General features: G+C 37.8%; 1 protein-coding gene across 1 annotated transcript; it reads right to left on the reverse strand.

The window, feature by feature from the left end:
• Nucleotides 1-534: 534 nt before the first annotated feature.
• Nucleotides 535-15186, reverse strand: asz1 (ankyrin repeat, SAM and basic leucine zipper domain containing 1). Its single transcript, XM_079620383.1, has 13 exons — nucleotides 14923-15186; nucleotides 14737-14839; nucleotides 14535-14657; nucleotides 12293-12407; nucleotides 8501-8612; nucleotides 8170-8304; nucleotides 7571-7692; nucleotides 7093-7165; nucleotides 6769-6825; nucleotides 6200-6312; nucleotides 3335-3440; nucleotides 2364-2477; nucleotides 535-1826 (listed from the first exon to the last, which is right to left on the reverse strand). Exons 1-13 carry the CDS (start codon nucleotides 15013-15015, stop codon nucleotides 1665-1667), a joined length of 1428 nt encoding a protein of 475 aa, XP_079476509.1. The 5' UTR covers nucleotides 15016-15186; the 3' UTR covers nucleotides 535-1664.
• Nucleotides 15187-16308: the final 1122 nt, after the last annotated feature.

Consider the following 16308-nt stretch of genomic DNA (forward strand, 5'->3'; position numbering starts at 1 on the left):
TTAAATTGATTAGGCTACTATAGGTTATGCATTCCTATTAAATGTATTGGCCTATAGAATTGAGAATCAGATTTTTTTAAACCTTGAATAACATCTTTCTCAGAGAATAAGGCTTAATTGACTGAAAGCACACTCATCCTATCTTCTCAACAAACATGTTCCGCTCTTGATGATGTGCATTGAAATTGGATTATCACATTCTTTTGAACTTTTCACGAACTGTTCAATTGTCGCACAGAATTTCCTCTATCTTTGATCACCAGTTATGTGAAAGAATTAATTTGTCCTCCTCCTTCCTTGTATTGTGAGGTCCTTTCTACTGATGGGAACCAAGATTATTAGGAAAACCGGATTCTTCTTGTGATCCCCGTGAAAAGGGCGCGGTCGCGAGAGCGTGGAGAAGACTTGTCATCGGTAATATGATGGAATTTAAATTGGCCTAATTTCATCCTTTTCAAGTCAATAAAGACTATTCTGAATCCTCTCAGTAGTTTTTTTGATATCATTATCCATAAAAATAATATTATTATAAATAGAGAGATTATCTGATTAAACTGGCCGCTCTGATTTATTTGTAGGCCTATTATAAAATTGGATATGCAGTGTGTAACTTATTCAGTGACTCTCATGGTAACCAACTTAATCTTTCGGTAAGTATCTGGACACAATCGGTTGAATTATCCAATATGGAGTTATTATTCTAAAACAGTAGCCAACACCAATTATTTTTCTGCAGGTGTAAAACTATAGTAATCCGACTAACAATTAGTTAAGTTTTGTCGAGATATTGTCCGATCAAACAATCCGTAATGATTACCTTCTTAGAAAAACGTTATTTTTGTCCGCTAGCATAGGCCTATACATTTAGTGCACTGATGAACTTCTTATAATAGTTTAAAACTTTTGTAGAAAAGTAAGCAAGACTCATCATACCCAACAACACATACTTGACATTGTTACAGCTAGGAGAACAAGTTCATGCATCACCTTCTGCTAGGGAGAGTCAGATGTCAAGTGGTTCTTTTACGTACATATTATTTGACATAACTCCTGCTTACACATATACAATGCATGCAACTAAAAGAAATTGTCTAATAAAAGAGCTGCCATTCTTTGCTGCTCCTAGACATGTCTTAAGTAACACTCAGATGGGGCTTTCAGGAAACTGCATGCACATGCCATATTACATTTCACTGTCAAACAATGAACATGTAACAAGTATTTGTTCAATATTACTGAAGATTGATCCAAGCAATCAGCTTTCATCATGTGTAAGGGGGGGTCCTGCACCCCGGTTGGACTCACTAAGCACCCGAATAATGACATTTCAGCACCACAGACAGCGACTGGCAATGACTTTTCTTTTTGGGCCACCCAGCAAAATCAAACCAGAATTTCCAAAACATGTTAGCCTCCAGCTTTGCTGAAATAGAAGCTGACAATACGATACAAAGCAATGAGAACGATTACACTGTGGGTTGGGAAATCTTTTAATATGCTGAAGTGAATTATCTGTAAAACCCAAAAAAAAAAAAAACATTTCACAGATTTACTTGAACAACAGTCTACAAAAGCACCACAAAAAAGGAAATCGTAACATACCCCTAATTAATAAAATATTGGGGTAACAACTTAAAACACATGCATCACTGATATACATAACCTCAAAAACAGTTCAAACTTCTGGATTGTGACAACACAAATAGCAGCCCTGCTCCAAACATCCCAAGTCCAAGCACAGCAGCAAACCTCTTGCGGGCCTTTCCTCGCTGACCAATATCAGAGCTTGGTTGAAGAGGCTGAAAGGTATGTTCTGTGTAGTCCGTCTGAGGGAAAATTAAGGGTTAAAAGAGAACAAATCATTCAGGAATTTATTTTAACAAGTTATGCCAATATTATTGTTTATAGTTAAACAAAACTAATTACCAATTGCCTCTAGATTTCAGTGAAAAACCCTCCTAAAACCCGGTATTTCACAACATCAGTATCCATTTGGTACAGTGGAATCTGAGAAACTGTTGCATTTAAGCATTTCTATTTTGATATGCTGGCACAATCAAATGCTGACTGCTTTGAGAACAACAGGGGCAACAAGCAGCTGCAAACTGCTCTCACTAAACTAATTCCACAGTGGAGATTGATGAGAGTTGTGGAAATTCCCTGGAAAGTGCTGGCGGATAACATCCCTAGTTAATCAACTGATTACCCTTCATCCTCATGAAAGAGACTATGGCGACATCTGAGTGGGATGCAATGGCTGCCCCTGCTGGTCTCGAGAGTATTTTTTACTAGACAAAACTATTGTAAATGGAAGCATCAAAGAAGATGAAAGAAGAGGATAAAGGAATGTGGACATGACTGACCTTGCTGAGCAGGGTCTTGAGACAGAATATCTCTTTCTGAAGGTCTCCAGTCTGAGTTACTAGCTCGGTGCAAAGGGCTTGAGCCTCTTTCTTGGGATCACATGTAAGAACAACCTATCAAACAAAGGCGTCACAATCAAGCAGGCACTGAACGTGAGATACATTAGCTGTCTGCCTACTACTTCAGTTGAAAACGCTGAAAATGACGGTTTCAAATACACTTCATTTGTTCTCATCTATTCAAGGCTGCACTCATGATCATTTCAGGCGCTTAGGGCAGTCACTCTCAAAAGCACATGTGAAGTGACTTTGAACAGCAAAAATGTTGTGCTTAATATGAAGGATGCATGATTGTTGTAGGTAATCATGTTTTAGACAAAAAACATGGGATGGGGGGGGGGGGGGGGTGAAGAGAGAGAAATCACAGATTTTACAAGTAAAAAATGTGGGCACTCCAATTAAAAAAAAAAAAAAAAAAAAAAAAAAAACACCTTTTTGTACATTTGGTTAAAAAAAAAAAAATTGTTTTTTCACAATGGGACACACACACAAGCTTATCTTTTGTGTAGTCTGACCAAGTCTATATTTTACAGTGTTCTTTTGTACAACCATGTACCATTAATTGAATTAATTTTATTTGAGATCTACCCAATATCTGCTAACACTTTATTTTGATGGTCCACCAACTGACATTTTACTGACTATAAGTACCTTTGCAACTACATATAAACTTAATTTACTAACCCTAACACCTAACCTCAGTCTACCAATACTCATAGTTGCAAAGTTACTTATAGTTAGTAATTTTGTCAAATAACTAACTCTCTGTGTATCGGTAGACTAGTAGAATATCTAAAGTGGACCATTGAAATAGTGTTACCCAAGCAATGTGTTCCAGACTGCCACAAATCATAAGTCTGGCTACACAAGACAGTCGTGTTGTGGGGACGCAGACACAGTACACAACGAACCTCAGAGGGGCTACGAGGGAACCTGCTGATGACATCCTGTAAGGTTTCAGTCAAGTAAGAGCATTGCTGTTTCAGGCTGATCAGAAAGTTAAGAAAATCTTCACTCCTGAGGGGAAAAAAAAGACGACATTTCACAAATGACACCCTTTGTTCAAGAACTTATAAAGTAGTTAAAATAAACAGTCCACTTCCTCTATGCTTAGCCTTTACATAATGGAGTGCTGAATGGAATATGTATTTTTGTAGAGCAAAAGTTTTAGCACTTCGGGTTCCATCGTCCTAACGTCAATACGTTTTTGGTTAAATGGTTGAAATAAGGTCTGTGGTTAACAAGGTCACGATATTTTCACTTTTTATTCAAAAACATAAAATATATCAGTAATGCCCTTTTATTTTATTAAAGCTTTTTTTTTCCCTACTGTCTACAGAGGTTGTCAGGAACATTAAACATCATCAGCTGAACAGGTAAACTCATCTACTCAGTTCGCTTTTACAGCCTCACTATGTTTATAATCGCACACTATTCAAACTTTCAGGGAAAATGAAGACTGAAACAGTTGTTGGAAGTTTAGTGATGTGACGTTGAAGTCATGGCCATGGTGTAGTTCGTAGGTTTTTTTTTTTTTTTTTTTTTTTACATTTTATGCATTTGGCAGACGCTTTTATCCAAAGTGACTTTTATGGCGCTTTTCCACTGCATGGTACGGCTCGGTTCGGTTCGGTACGGTTCAACACGGCGCGGAGCGGTTCGGTTCGCTTTGCTTTTCCACTGCGTGGTACGACTCAACTCGGTACGGCACGGTTCGGTTTGCTTTAGCTCGGTTGCTTTTCCACTGCAGTTAGTACCGCTTCAAAGTGGGTGGGACTGATCGTTAAGTTGTATGTCTGGTGGTAGCCGTGTGCGGCTAAGAGCTGTGCTACTTCCGCTCCTCGGCAACCAACGAGAGGAACGTCTGCACCTCGTCCACTGACCACGATTCAGCCATTTCTTGTTTGATTTTTTTGAACTTTTTTTGTCAAGTAAAAACTCTAAAAACAGGTGCTACCGCGTTTGCTGTTGTCTGGCTATTTAAATATAGCGGGTTTAGTGTCTCGTGTAGCAAATATACAATGACGCTGAAGTGACGATTCTGTCTGACCAATCAGTGATCTGCAGTGTTTTCACGTCACGTTTAGTATCGGTACGGTACGCTTGGAACCTCAACAGAGGTGGTACCATTTAAAGCGAGCTGAAGCGAGCCGTACCGTACCGTACCATGCAGTGGAAATGCGCCATAAGAGAGCCGTCCCGAACAGAGCCGTACCGTACCATGCAGTGGAAAAGCGCCAAAGCGTGCCGTGCCGTACCGAACCGTACCGTACCATGCAGTGGAAAAGCGCCATTACATTGCATTATCCTATACATTTATACATAGGTATGTACAATCCCCTGGGATCGAACCCACAACCTTGCGTTAACACAATGCTCTTACCACTGAGCTACAGGAAAGCTTTTAACCTCCAGCAATTGAATGGAGGATTCAAATTTCATAAAAGTTATTTTCATTTGTGAAGAACAAAACATGTAAAAACCATTGATTTTTGTTTGTCACAGAGCAATTACAATTTTAATCGAGGGAACCAGGGTGATGCTAACTTCCTACAAAATTATGTCATTACTGCAGCGCACTGTACCCCTGTACACTTATCACCAGGTTAAATTTTTTTTAGGGAAAATGTAATAGTCAATTTTTTCTTTTCAATGACTAACATTGAAAGCTGAAGAAAATATCTCTTAAACGACCAATTAAATCACTTAATTTGTTGACAGCATTCTTGGCGCACTTCTGCCATCACTTACAATTTCAAACTCCTGTAATGGCTCACGCATACCACATGATGTTGATAGTGTTATCTTAACGGAGCATTTCCCCAAGCAGCCGTTTTCTTCTCCTAACACTCTGTCAGAGCCCGTGGTAAACACTGTCAGACGCTGTGGAGTTACTATCTTCTCCAGGACGGAGAGATGGGCTCGGAGCGTCACTTTGTTAGTTTTTCTATGACTGAATGAGTGATAGGCTCTTGTGGGACGACTAAGTGCTGGGTTAATGCCACCGTCCCAACAGGCACCATGAGCAGATCCATCAAATTGTAATCAGTGAATGTATGCTGGCTATTAATATTGCATTTTAAATAATTCAACCACTCAAAATAAACAATTACGGTTTAATCTATTAAGAATATTTGTAAATCTTCTTTGCCCTAAAAAAATAACATCAGTATCAAAGCTACACATTACAGCTATCTGCCCGGAAACAACTTATGAACTCTTGTGAAAGCGGCAGTGCTTATGTTTACATACATCCCATTAGGCAGGAAATAAACTGTGGCGATGAATTTCACTGTAACTCTATATCCTTTTAATGTGTGTTTACGGAGGACCTATCAGAAGAGGATTTAACCGCATAATTTACTGTGTGTCCGTCTGCCCTCTCTGTATCTCCCCGACATTGAATAAAGAAATTACAGATTGATTAGGTTCATTAAGCGGGGACTTTAAAGTCAAACATGGCCGCCATGCCGCCTACTCACAGTCATCCGTCAGAGCCCGGAGTGTGCAGAAACGGCACTAGTTCATTTCTCACCTTACAAATCATTAATAGAACTTAAACCATTAAGACAGGCTTACATGGAAGCCTTGTCAAGACACTATTGTCCTGCTACGAGTTTCGCAGCTCATAGCTGCACTGCAGACTGTCACTAGCATGGGAAACTGTTCATAGGACTCCATAACTGATGATGAATGAATAAATATGGTTTGAATTTGATGTAGATACATAAACATACAATAAAGTTTAGTTTAGCTTTAGGCTTGATGAGCTTTACCCGCTGTCTATGTTATTAAGAGGCGTCAGGTTGTCCAGATCTACTTTATCAAGGTGCATCTGCTCCATGGCGCTGAGAATCTTCTTTTGATCCTCAGGATCAGTTACGCCAATCTACACAGAGAAAGAGAGCTGATTTATCAATGTAAACAACATTTTATGGGATGGATGTGTGTGAGAACAAAATAAAAATACACATTTATTTTTGTTTAAATATAACTGTAATCGATATTTATTATATATTGTCTGTCTTGCTTGTATTTATATATTGCATAATTATACTAGCTACACAGTGACTGTCAATTAATTATTGTGCAGAACAAAGCAAAGCTGCTCATGTGACCAAATAACCAAAGCCAAAATCCAATCTTACTTAAAACCAAGTAGTATTAATTTACTGCCTTACAAGCACTTTATCTCCATTCAATATAGTTCTATCCAATAACTTTGTAAGTGTTTGTTTTGCACAAAATATATTTTTTCTGTTCTTGCCATCTTTTTAAAATGCTTGTTTGCACAAAATATATTTTGTTCTTCTTGCCATCTTTTTAAAATGCTTGATCTACACACCTTTTCCAAATCCCCCTTCTCCATGCTCAACAAGTCGCTCCAAGTGACATCATGATCCTGCCAGTGAAAAAAATAAACAGATGTAGGAGACATAGAAGAACTGAAACTTAAAATTAACTTTTGTTAGACATTATTGATTATCTTTGAATTTCAATGTTGATTACCTTTATTTTCGTTTACAATGCAGGTCAATAGTGCGACCATTTTAGCAGTACAATTTAAAACAAAAACCTTTACAGATCAAATATTATATAGATTATTTTTTAAAGGAACTAATGTAAACATTTGTTTAAGTGTAACAATAAAATAAATCGACTGGCTCACCACCATGATGTCTGAGAGATAATCCAGACTCAGACCATGCAGCAGCAGTTCAATATCACTCAGCTTAGAAGAACTGTAAGATTAAGCCCAAAGAATGAACTCATTAACAAGATCAACATCTGATCCCAACTGTTTTTATATTGATTTGTAAGGCTAATAAATGTATAGTGAGGACCAGAATATGCTACCCATCTGTATATTTATATGCTCAAAAAGGTTACATTTATCTGACCAAAAATAGTAGACCTGTAAAATGTTATTACAATTCAAAATAACAGTTTTCTATTTTAATAAATGTTCTTAAGGTGATGGCAAAGCTGATTTACAGCATCATTACTCCAGTCTTCGGTGGCACATGATCCTTCAGAAATCATTCTTATATGCTCATTTGCTGCTCAAGAAACTGTATGAGCAAAGTATTTATTTTCAGTCACCACTAGAGGGTGTTACAAGCCAAGTCACAGACACAGAGGCTCACCTCTCTTTGCAGGCAGAGGAAGAATCAGGGTTTTGTTTGAGATATTTAAACAGTGCCTCCGCTTTGGACTGTGGATTGGCATTTGCAGTAGAGAGCTCTGAAGAATCAAGGATCCTGGAGATCTGAAGGAGCACAACTTCAATATTTCTCATTCTCAAGCAAGCAACTTTTTAAAAAAAGTTTAATTACATTTCATGCAGTGTGTAATATAGCGGTTTGTGAATGATATTTAAAACTTTGCAGATCTTTTACAAAGTGCACAACAAACAACAACATGGCGGATGTGTTATGCACGGTATACATTCATACGATGACATACTTTTTTAGGGGATGTGAAGTTATTACTTCAAAATAAGTACCCATTTAAGAAAGTACGCGATTTCAGATACAGCCTCTATCTTTGACCAAACTGGTTTCAGACTCTTTGAGAAATGAGGTGATGTGGAATGTATATTATGAGAAAATTAAAGTTTTTTTTCTTGAATGCATGTAAACATACTGTAGGAGAACTCTATATAATAGCAGAATAGGGGCACTTTAACTGTAGTCTAAAAATTACATGTGTATTGGAGTTCACAGCAGGGGAGAAGGTGACCTACCTCAGGGTAATTGAACACTTTGGCCATGTCAGATGCGGTCTTCCCTGTTTTGGTTTTGACGGACTTATCCACTCCTAGTTGAAGCAGTTTCAACACGGCGCCTTCATGTCCATACTGCACTGCTATTATGAGGGCCTGCTCCATCAGAACAACATTACAGTGGATACAGAGGAGAACAAATTATGTTCAGTTATATTAATCTTCTCTTAAGAACATCTGCTTAACTGACTACGATACAGTGTGTAGATGTATAGAAAATATAGAGAATTAAATGTACTCTACATCTATTAACATGATTTATGATTATCACAGCCATTATTGATGGTCTTACCGTATGACCGTTATCATTCTGAAAGTTCAGCTCTGCTCCATGTGACACCAGCAAATTAATCAGCTGGCAATAGCCATCTCTGGCAGCCAGCATCAGACACGTCATACTGGACCTGAACAAAGGCCAAAAACAGAGAGACACAGACACAAGAGAACTGGCAGATGTTACTGTGATCATGCTGCTGGGTACGAATCACACATACAGGGGATATGTTCTCTGCCACATTTAGATTTAACACGACTCATTTATTGCAATAAACTGAAGTGGAATTGTTAGAAGCAAAGTGTAATAGTGATAAACTAAGCCTAATGACTTTTTGCTGTAGTCAACATCTTAAAGTAAACTGCAGAATGTTCTGGTAGTTTCATGAAAACAATATCTGAAATAACACTGAATGAAACCCTTGAGAATGACAGAAGACACAGAAAATTCAAGCTTGTCACCCTTTACTGCTCAAAGTAAATATATTTGTAAACAGATGTTTCGTTCCCCTTCAGATTTTTTAAACCAATTGGATTTTAAAAGCAACTAGGGCTGTCAATAATGATTATTTTGGTAATAGAGTAATCAGTCGATTATTTTGACGCTTAACCGAGTAATTGTTAATTTTTTTGTGGTAATAAAAATAGACCTTTAGAAAAAGGTCAAATAATGCAGTTCATGGATTCTCGTCCACTCCGAGGAACGCACCACTTCCGACAGGTACAGGTTACTCGACAGGTAAATTGCAATCTTCTTGCATGCCAAACAAAAATGTACATCTAGGCTAACACATCTGACAGTTCTGATAAAGAACTACTAAATGTTAGTCATGTCTGATCTTGCTTAGAGCGCCAAGTGAGTGTGGACAACCACTGAAGCCCCCCTCATAAAAACAGGTGCATGCCGCCCCTGTTTGTAAATCACCCCTTAAACGAAACCATTTAGAATAATCAAATCACCATAAAGAGTCAAACTGTGCCAAAGTAAACAAAGACAAAAACATTTTACACCTAGCTTAGGACAATCCATTACCTGCAAAAAGCACAAAAGAGGAACTTTGTAGTCGCCTGTGCTTAGAGCTTGCGTCACTGTTGTAAATAAACACTTTTATCTAAAGATCACAGTGTCAAACATCACACCTTAAGTCTATGGGAAAATCCTGAGGCTATTAATCAACATGGGTGGCATTTCCCAGAGAAGGTGATGGTGGCGAACTGAACTCTACAGCGTGGGGCACAGGTGAGCAAGGGCACCATCATTCTTCATCTTGACATTATCTCCTCGCTATCTACGCATTTCCCCTTCAGTGACTGTATTTGTGACAAATGTGTACGGTCTTAAAAGTATTTTCCCAGGCTGTCCTTCTACCAAAACCAAGGGAGCAATAAAACTTATTGAATCAATAAAACGATTCAAATTGCTGTAAACAGGGTTTATACTATGGATAAGATAATAATTTTCAAGTATTTACAGAACTGGAAGTTAGTAATAAGCAGTTATAAATGCTTCTCATACACTAAACTAAAATTAGAATAATTTGGAACAACATATGCTTGTCAGCATTGATGCTTAAAAGGCTCACTGGGCACATCATCAAACAAACTACATGAATGAAAGGAAGAGGCACCAGCAGAAGTCTTGAAAAATTAGCCAGCAAAATATGCTTTCTGTAAGGCCACATGGGCCCAGTGACTTTTAGATCGCATTCTCTTCACATTTAAAGCCTGAAACATCATGTACTCTATGGAAGGACATGAATGTAAATGCTACACAATAGCTACACATGGTAAATATTATATGTGTTGCATTTCAAAAAGTCTGCAATTCACAACTTGAAAAAAGTATGCATGAGGTTATACGCAACTTACGCAAGTGGTATCAATAGTGAACTTGGGAGTAGTGAATAATGAACTTTCTTCTGTGAAACAAAATATGATTTTTGATAAATGTCTAGTGTTTTTTCAATGAAAGTCAAAGGAATCCAATGTTTTGGACCCCATTGACTTTCTTGTATGGACAAAAACAGTTGAAACATTCTTCAAAATCTCTTTTGTGTTCTGCAGAAGGAATAAAGGTTTGGAACATGCCGTTAAGGTTGAGCAAATTACAATTTTCATTTGAGTAAACTATCTTTCAGCAAGTTTATAGCAAGGTACTGGAATGATGACATGGTTATGGAGTTTATGAAAAGCAGCATTTACCGTGAATCGAGCCGCTGAAAACAGTGCTGCTCAGTAACTAAACTCAGTAAGTGCTTACACCATAAAGTACTCTATTTATATTATCATGTAATCAGAGACAATGCATTCAAATTAAAACGACTCACCCCAATACCATAATCAAAATGTTACGTGAGGTGATGCATTGAAGCATCTACTATATGCCTGTGATTTCATTTGAAAAGAGAATGGTAGCCAAATGTAAAATTTTAGTCTCAGCAATTATTTCAAATAATGAAATCTTAACTAATCTGAAACAGACCCCCTTCCCAAATGATGTCTGGCTTAGTCTAAGCATGCTGTATTTGTTAACAAAAAGATTTAGGGAAATGCAGCTGCTGCATATTGTAAGTTATGTGTGGAGCACTGCAAGGGCAGAGGAAGAGGATGAATCTTTGACAGGCCCAACGTCTCCCTGTACCTTGTTAACGAACTTTAAATATTTTGTCTGGATGGGGAAACAATCACTTTCTCACCAGTCAAGTGAGCAACATGCTTGTTGACACTCCAGATCATGTGAGCGGTTTGGGTGACAGATGATAAGCAGCTGGAGGCTGCCCTGAAAAATGCACTATTGAGTACACATCACCTCCCAAACAGAGTTGTTAGGAAGACTTGTTTAAAACACTGTCTGGCCAGTGTTAATGTTTTGTAGCTGGTGGGAGCATTTTTTCACATACTCTCAATCAACAGGGCTAGACAGTGCTTGTGACTATTTGTTGTTCATTTTGGATGCATGTGGATGAGATGAGGGATCATAGTCTTTTTAAATTGAATAATAAAATTATTGGTTCTCAAACTCAAGGCCCCCCGGATTGACCAGGACACCATTTTCTAGTCATTTGTAATTTAGTGAATAAGGATTTTAAGAAATATAATTACTCAATTGCTACCCAAAAATCATTGGAGATTGGCATTACAACAGTGATGTTTACCGTAATTTTCTACTTTTAAAACTAGGCATATATCCAGATTCTTCAAGACTGGGAATTTTATTTATTCTTATTTTAATGCTTGTTTTACCTGCCCCCCTGGTTAAGAACCACTGAGCTAAATGTGCCCTTTTAATTCTAGTATAGCATGCAACAGAGAAATGAACAAAACTGATAATCACCGAGGCAATTAATGTGAGATCACTGTAGTCAACATGAATATTTTTCTTAAATGCCAAAGAATAAACTACAGAAGCAAGATACTGTCAGAAAACAAAATAAATTAAAATATTGTAAAATTAAATTTTTCCAAAGTGTTTTTTTTTTTACTCGGAGACTGAAAATGGGCTTCCATAAAATACAAACTAGAAACTATAAAAGGTTGACAACATAAATGTCAGTGGCATGCACTTGAGGTTTGAGCCCCTGCCCCTTTATTTGCTAATAGTACAGTGCCCTTTTGGTTGTCTTGCGGTGCCCCTGCAACGCGATTTCGCCCCTGTGGAGGTCTGTGCACGCCACTGTCCGTTAGCCATGTCAATTAGCAAAAAATAAATGAATAACATTTGACTAGTAAAATTCCACAGTAAAATTCGTCAGCCTGAACCCCAGCTGCATGCTATGCAGGAGCAGTCACACCTGCACAATATCTTTCCTACCTGTTGCAGACATTCGGGTCAGCGTTGCGACTGAGCAGCAGAGCCACACACCTGGAGATCATCTCTTCTGAGGCAGACGTTGCTGTGCACGCAGCCATCAGAACTGTATAGTGGTCTGTGAACGGAAGTTAGGGAAAAACACACACATACCATTTCACAATCAATTAATAATTCTCCAATGGTAATTGTTCATATCACAGGATGGACATGCTTGTACATGCGTCATGCGAGTCAAATGGCCTAATGTTGTTGGACAAATACACTGTTACTTAGTACTTCGGTCACGTATCCGACCAGGAGCAGTTCTAATGTTGTGTTGTTGCAGAAAGGAGACCCATCTATGTTAAGGGTTTGTGTGTTGTGATGATAGCTGCGTTTAGACTGCAGGAGCAGGTCTGCTTGGGAGTAGGATGCAGACAGTTTAGTTGCGTCTGCGGTGGAGCACGAAAATAAATAAAGCTCCAGTGTTGGGCCAACGCAATGACGCCAGCACCACGCTCTGTATACCACCATTATCAATCACTTCTACATTCTTCCCCTTCTGTGCGGAACACAGACCAGGAAGTGGCAGCTGCATTCACATTTAATTATTTCCCGTCTAAGCCTGCAGCTTCAGTTGCTCGAGACCCCCGCTGGAACTCCCCCTCCATCTCTTCTCAGTGGACACAGCGGAAGTGTCTACATCGCTTCAGTCGCTCATGTGCCGACATTTCACCTTGACCAACACATGCATTCAATTTTGGAAAAAAAATTAAGAAAGACAATGTGTAAACGAAAAAAACACCAGCAGATTAATTACACGTTGCAATAGTTCGGCATGTGCGTCACAAACATTAAGTAATAGCAGATGAAGGACACTAAGGCAAACTAATTGGTTTCCATCCTCGCTAGCACGTGGGTTGAAATCAAAAGAATGTAACCAACTTCAATGTTAAGCGTATTAATGAAAACCAAACTATTCCCCCCTGAAGGATTAAGTCTAGCCATGCTCTTTTGATTTGATATCATTGGGTTCCTTCCCGGTGGCTGATGCAAAACCCCATCCTCTCCAATAAAAAAACCCCACAAGAGTCAAAGAAAGGTCATGTGGTGGTGCAATGGCAGATTGACAGCACCTGCTCTCCTCTCACCTTATCAAACTAAAACTTTGACCTTAAATCCTTAAAGGTTCACTAAGTATAGTACACCTTTATGCACCTGATACGTTACTGATGGCATTGTAGAAATGCTCTATTTGCAGATAGCTTTGATTTACTCTAAGAAAAAAAAACTGGCCTATAACAGAAAAAAAGGCCTGTCCCAATAAATGCACTTGTGGTTTTTGCCGTTTCGAAGCATATCCTATCATTCATGTTCACAAACTAATGTGCCCCAAAATCATGATTGAGGAAAATTTTCTGGTCCAAGTTAATTTAATTAGATACTACATATAATTTGATGGTAAAATGTAAAGTGATGCACATTTTATTGGTGCAGAGAGGAGTACAGGTATGTGTATTTTGTAAAATGTTGGCAACTGCTTTTAATCAGATAACATCAACCAGGTGCTCAGAATTTAAAGGGATCGTTCACCCAAAAATGAAAATTCTGTCATCATTTACTCGCCCTCAAGTTGTTCCAAACCTGTTTGAATTTCTTTCTTCTACTGAACACAAAAGATTATATTTTGAAGAATATTGGTAACCACACAGTTGATAGGTACCATTGACTTACATAGGGGTCAATCAACTGTTTGATATGAAAGCTCGTTTCCATCACGTAATAAAACAAATGTAATAGATAATTGCGACATTTTTATCTCACCATTTTCTTCTCACAATTGCTAGTTTTAACTAGCGAGTGTAAACTAGCAATTGTGAGAGAAAAAAGAAAAGAAAAAAAAGCCAGAATTGTGAGATAAAAAGTCACAATTATCTTTTAAATAGTTTTATTCTGTGGCGGAAACAAGCTTCCATAGTTTGGTTACCAATGTTCTTCAAAAGTATCTTCTTTTGTGTTGAGCAGAAGAAAGAAATTCATATAGGTTTGGATTGAAACAACTTGAGGGCGAGTATTGATGATGACGTAGGCTAATTTTTGGGTGAACTACCATGACAACAGTAAAGTGCCAGTACACGCAGACATATCTTAATATCTCGTTTAATCTTGCAATATAAAGCTCTTATATACGCATTAATGATTTTATGAGTGCCTTTTGAGCAACCTTGTGTTGGATTATGGAGAAACTCCATTTAACGGGTACCTCTGCTGAAGTTTGCACTTGCGCCATGATCCAGCAGCAGTTCAGTGAGCTCATAGTGGGCCACATGGACAGCGCACATGAGAGGAGTCCAGCCAAAACCAAGCCTCGTCTCCACGTCCAGGCCTGTTAAAAGACGATGAAATGGGTATTTTTTATGTTTTGTGGCTTTTCTCGCCATAATAAAAACTATACAAGAACATACCCCCGTCCAAGAGCTCGCGCACCAGGTCGACATTTCCTGCAGTAATGGCTCTTTTCAAGGTGGATACTTTATCTTCCCCATTCAAATGTACTTCCGCTGAGAACTGCCAGCCAGATAAAAAGGTTTTTTAATCATGCAAATAACTTGTGTAACTTACATCACTATTTTAATTTTTATTACGTTTACCTCAGCGCATGTTTTTTTGTTTTTATCCGAATATCCAATATCCCACTCGTCGCTACTCCCATCACTTTCATCACCAGCAGGAAAAGCAGACATGTTTATGGTGGACTTTAGTTCCTCTTCACCCGATTGTGTTTCTCATTAATGCCCTGCGTGATGACGTATGCGGCAGCCACGCCTAGATTTGTGTATTAATGAAACGACCAATAGAGAAGCGCGTTCTTCTAATGCAAATTCTTCTCAAATATCTATTTAATTTTATACTATGTAATCTGTTGCTGCTTCTCATTTATATACATTTTGCCAGAGGACACATATGTACTTTGTTAATTAGCCTATTCCAAAGTAGTTAGATAGTAAATATAATTGCATAATTGATCATCTACTCTAATCTCATTGGTTCATTTTATTAAAATTTATTAGTTTTTTTTTATTTGCTTTTTCTATTCGCTTTTTTCAAAACTCTTAAATCTAAACTGATCACATAACACAGATTATTGCAAAACCTGGTCCCATGCTTCCATTAGCCTACACATTTCAGTCCACATAATCATTGTTTCAAACGCAAGAGTATTGTTATATGTAATGAGAACATTTTGTTTAATAACAGAAACAAAACAGTATCATCTTCTTTCAATTTAGTACTTTTAATAATCAGTTCATTCAACAACAAACAATGCAAGATACATGCGTCAAATCACCCTTGTTACTGAATTAATAATAGGCTACAGGCTACAGATGCCACATTAGAAAATACATTGCCTAACTTATGTAATTGAATCCATAATGTTTGTAATAGTATCTATTCAGTGTGTAATCAAAAGGTGTGATGAAGTATGACACAACCATGAGGTTTAGTGCATGACTGAGTTTATACTGAACACTGTTGACCTTTGTAGATGATACAGTAATGTGGCAGTCTCTACCATGGTAGTCGGTTAGGTTTACAGTATGACATGGCATAATGCAAAATTATATATTTGATGCCGTCTGTCTCCCGTAGGCTATGCATCTCTGATCAATCTGATGTTACACTCATTGACTGTTTCCTCTCCTTGTACTCTATCCTGCTCTTCACAAATGACAAATAAGAATTATTATAAATCACTAATGTAAAAATAATTCATTACATTTGGTTATCGGAAATTGCAAACAAGTTCTAAATGTCTATAGAATCAATATCTTTAGGTGTACCAAATGATTCATTGCTTGATTAAGCATTAAATTCAGTTGGATTTCAGTAAACAATAGACAAAATGTATTAAACTGTTTTTTTAGTTTGTTTAAAAGTTTGAAGATCTTTAGCAGAGTTTTGAGAACGTGCACCTTACTTGTGAAAATAGTAAGCTATGAGATAGATAGAAATAGATAGATAGATATATAGATAGA

This window comes from Phoxinus phoxinus, assembly GCF_949152265.1.
Source record: "Phoxinus phoxinus genome assembly, chromosome: 8".
Classification (NCBI taxonomy): Eukaryota; Metazoa; Chordata; class Actinopteri; order Cypriniformes; family Leuciscidae; genus Phoxinus; species Phoxinus phoxinus.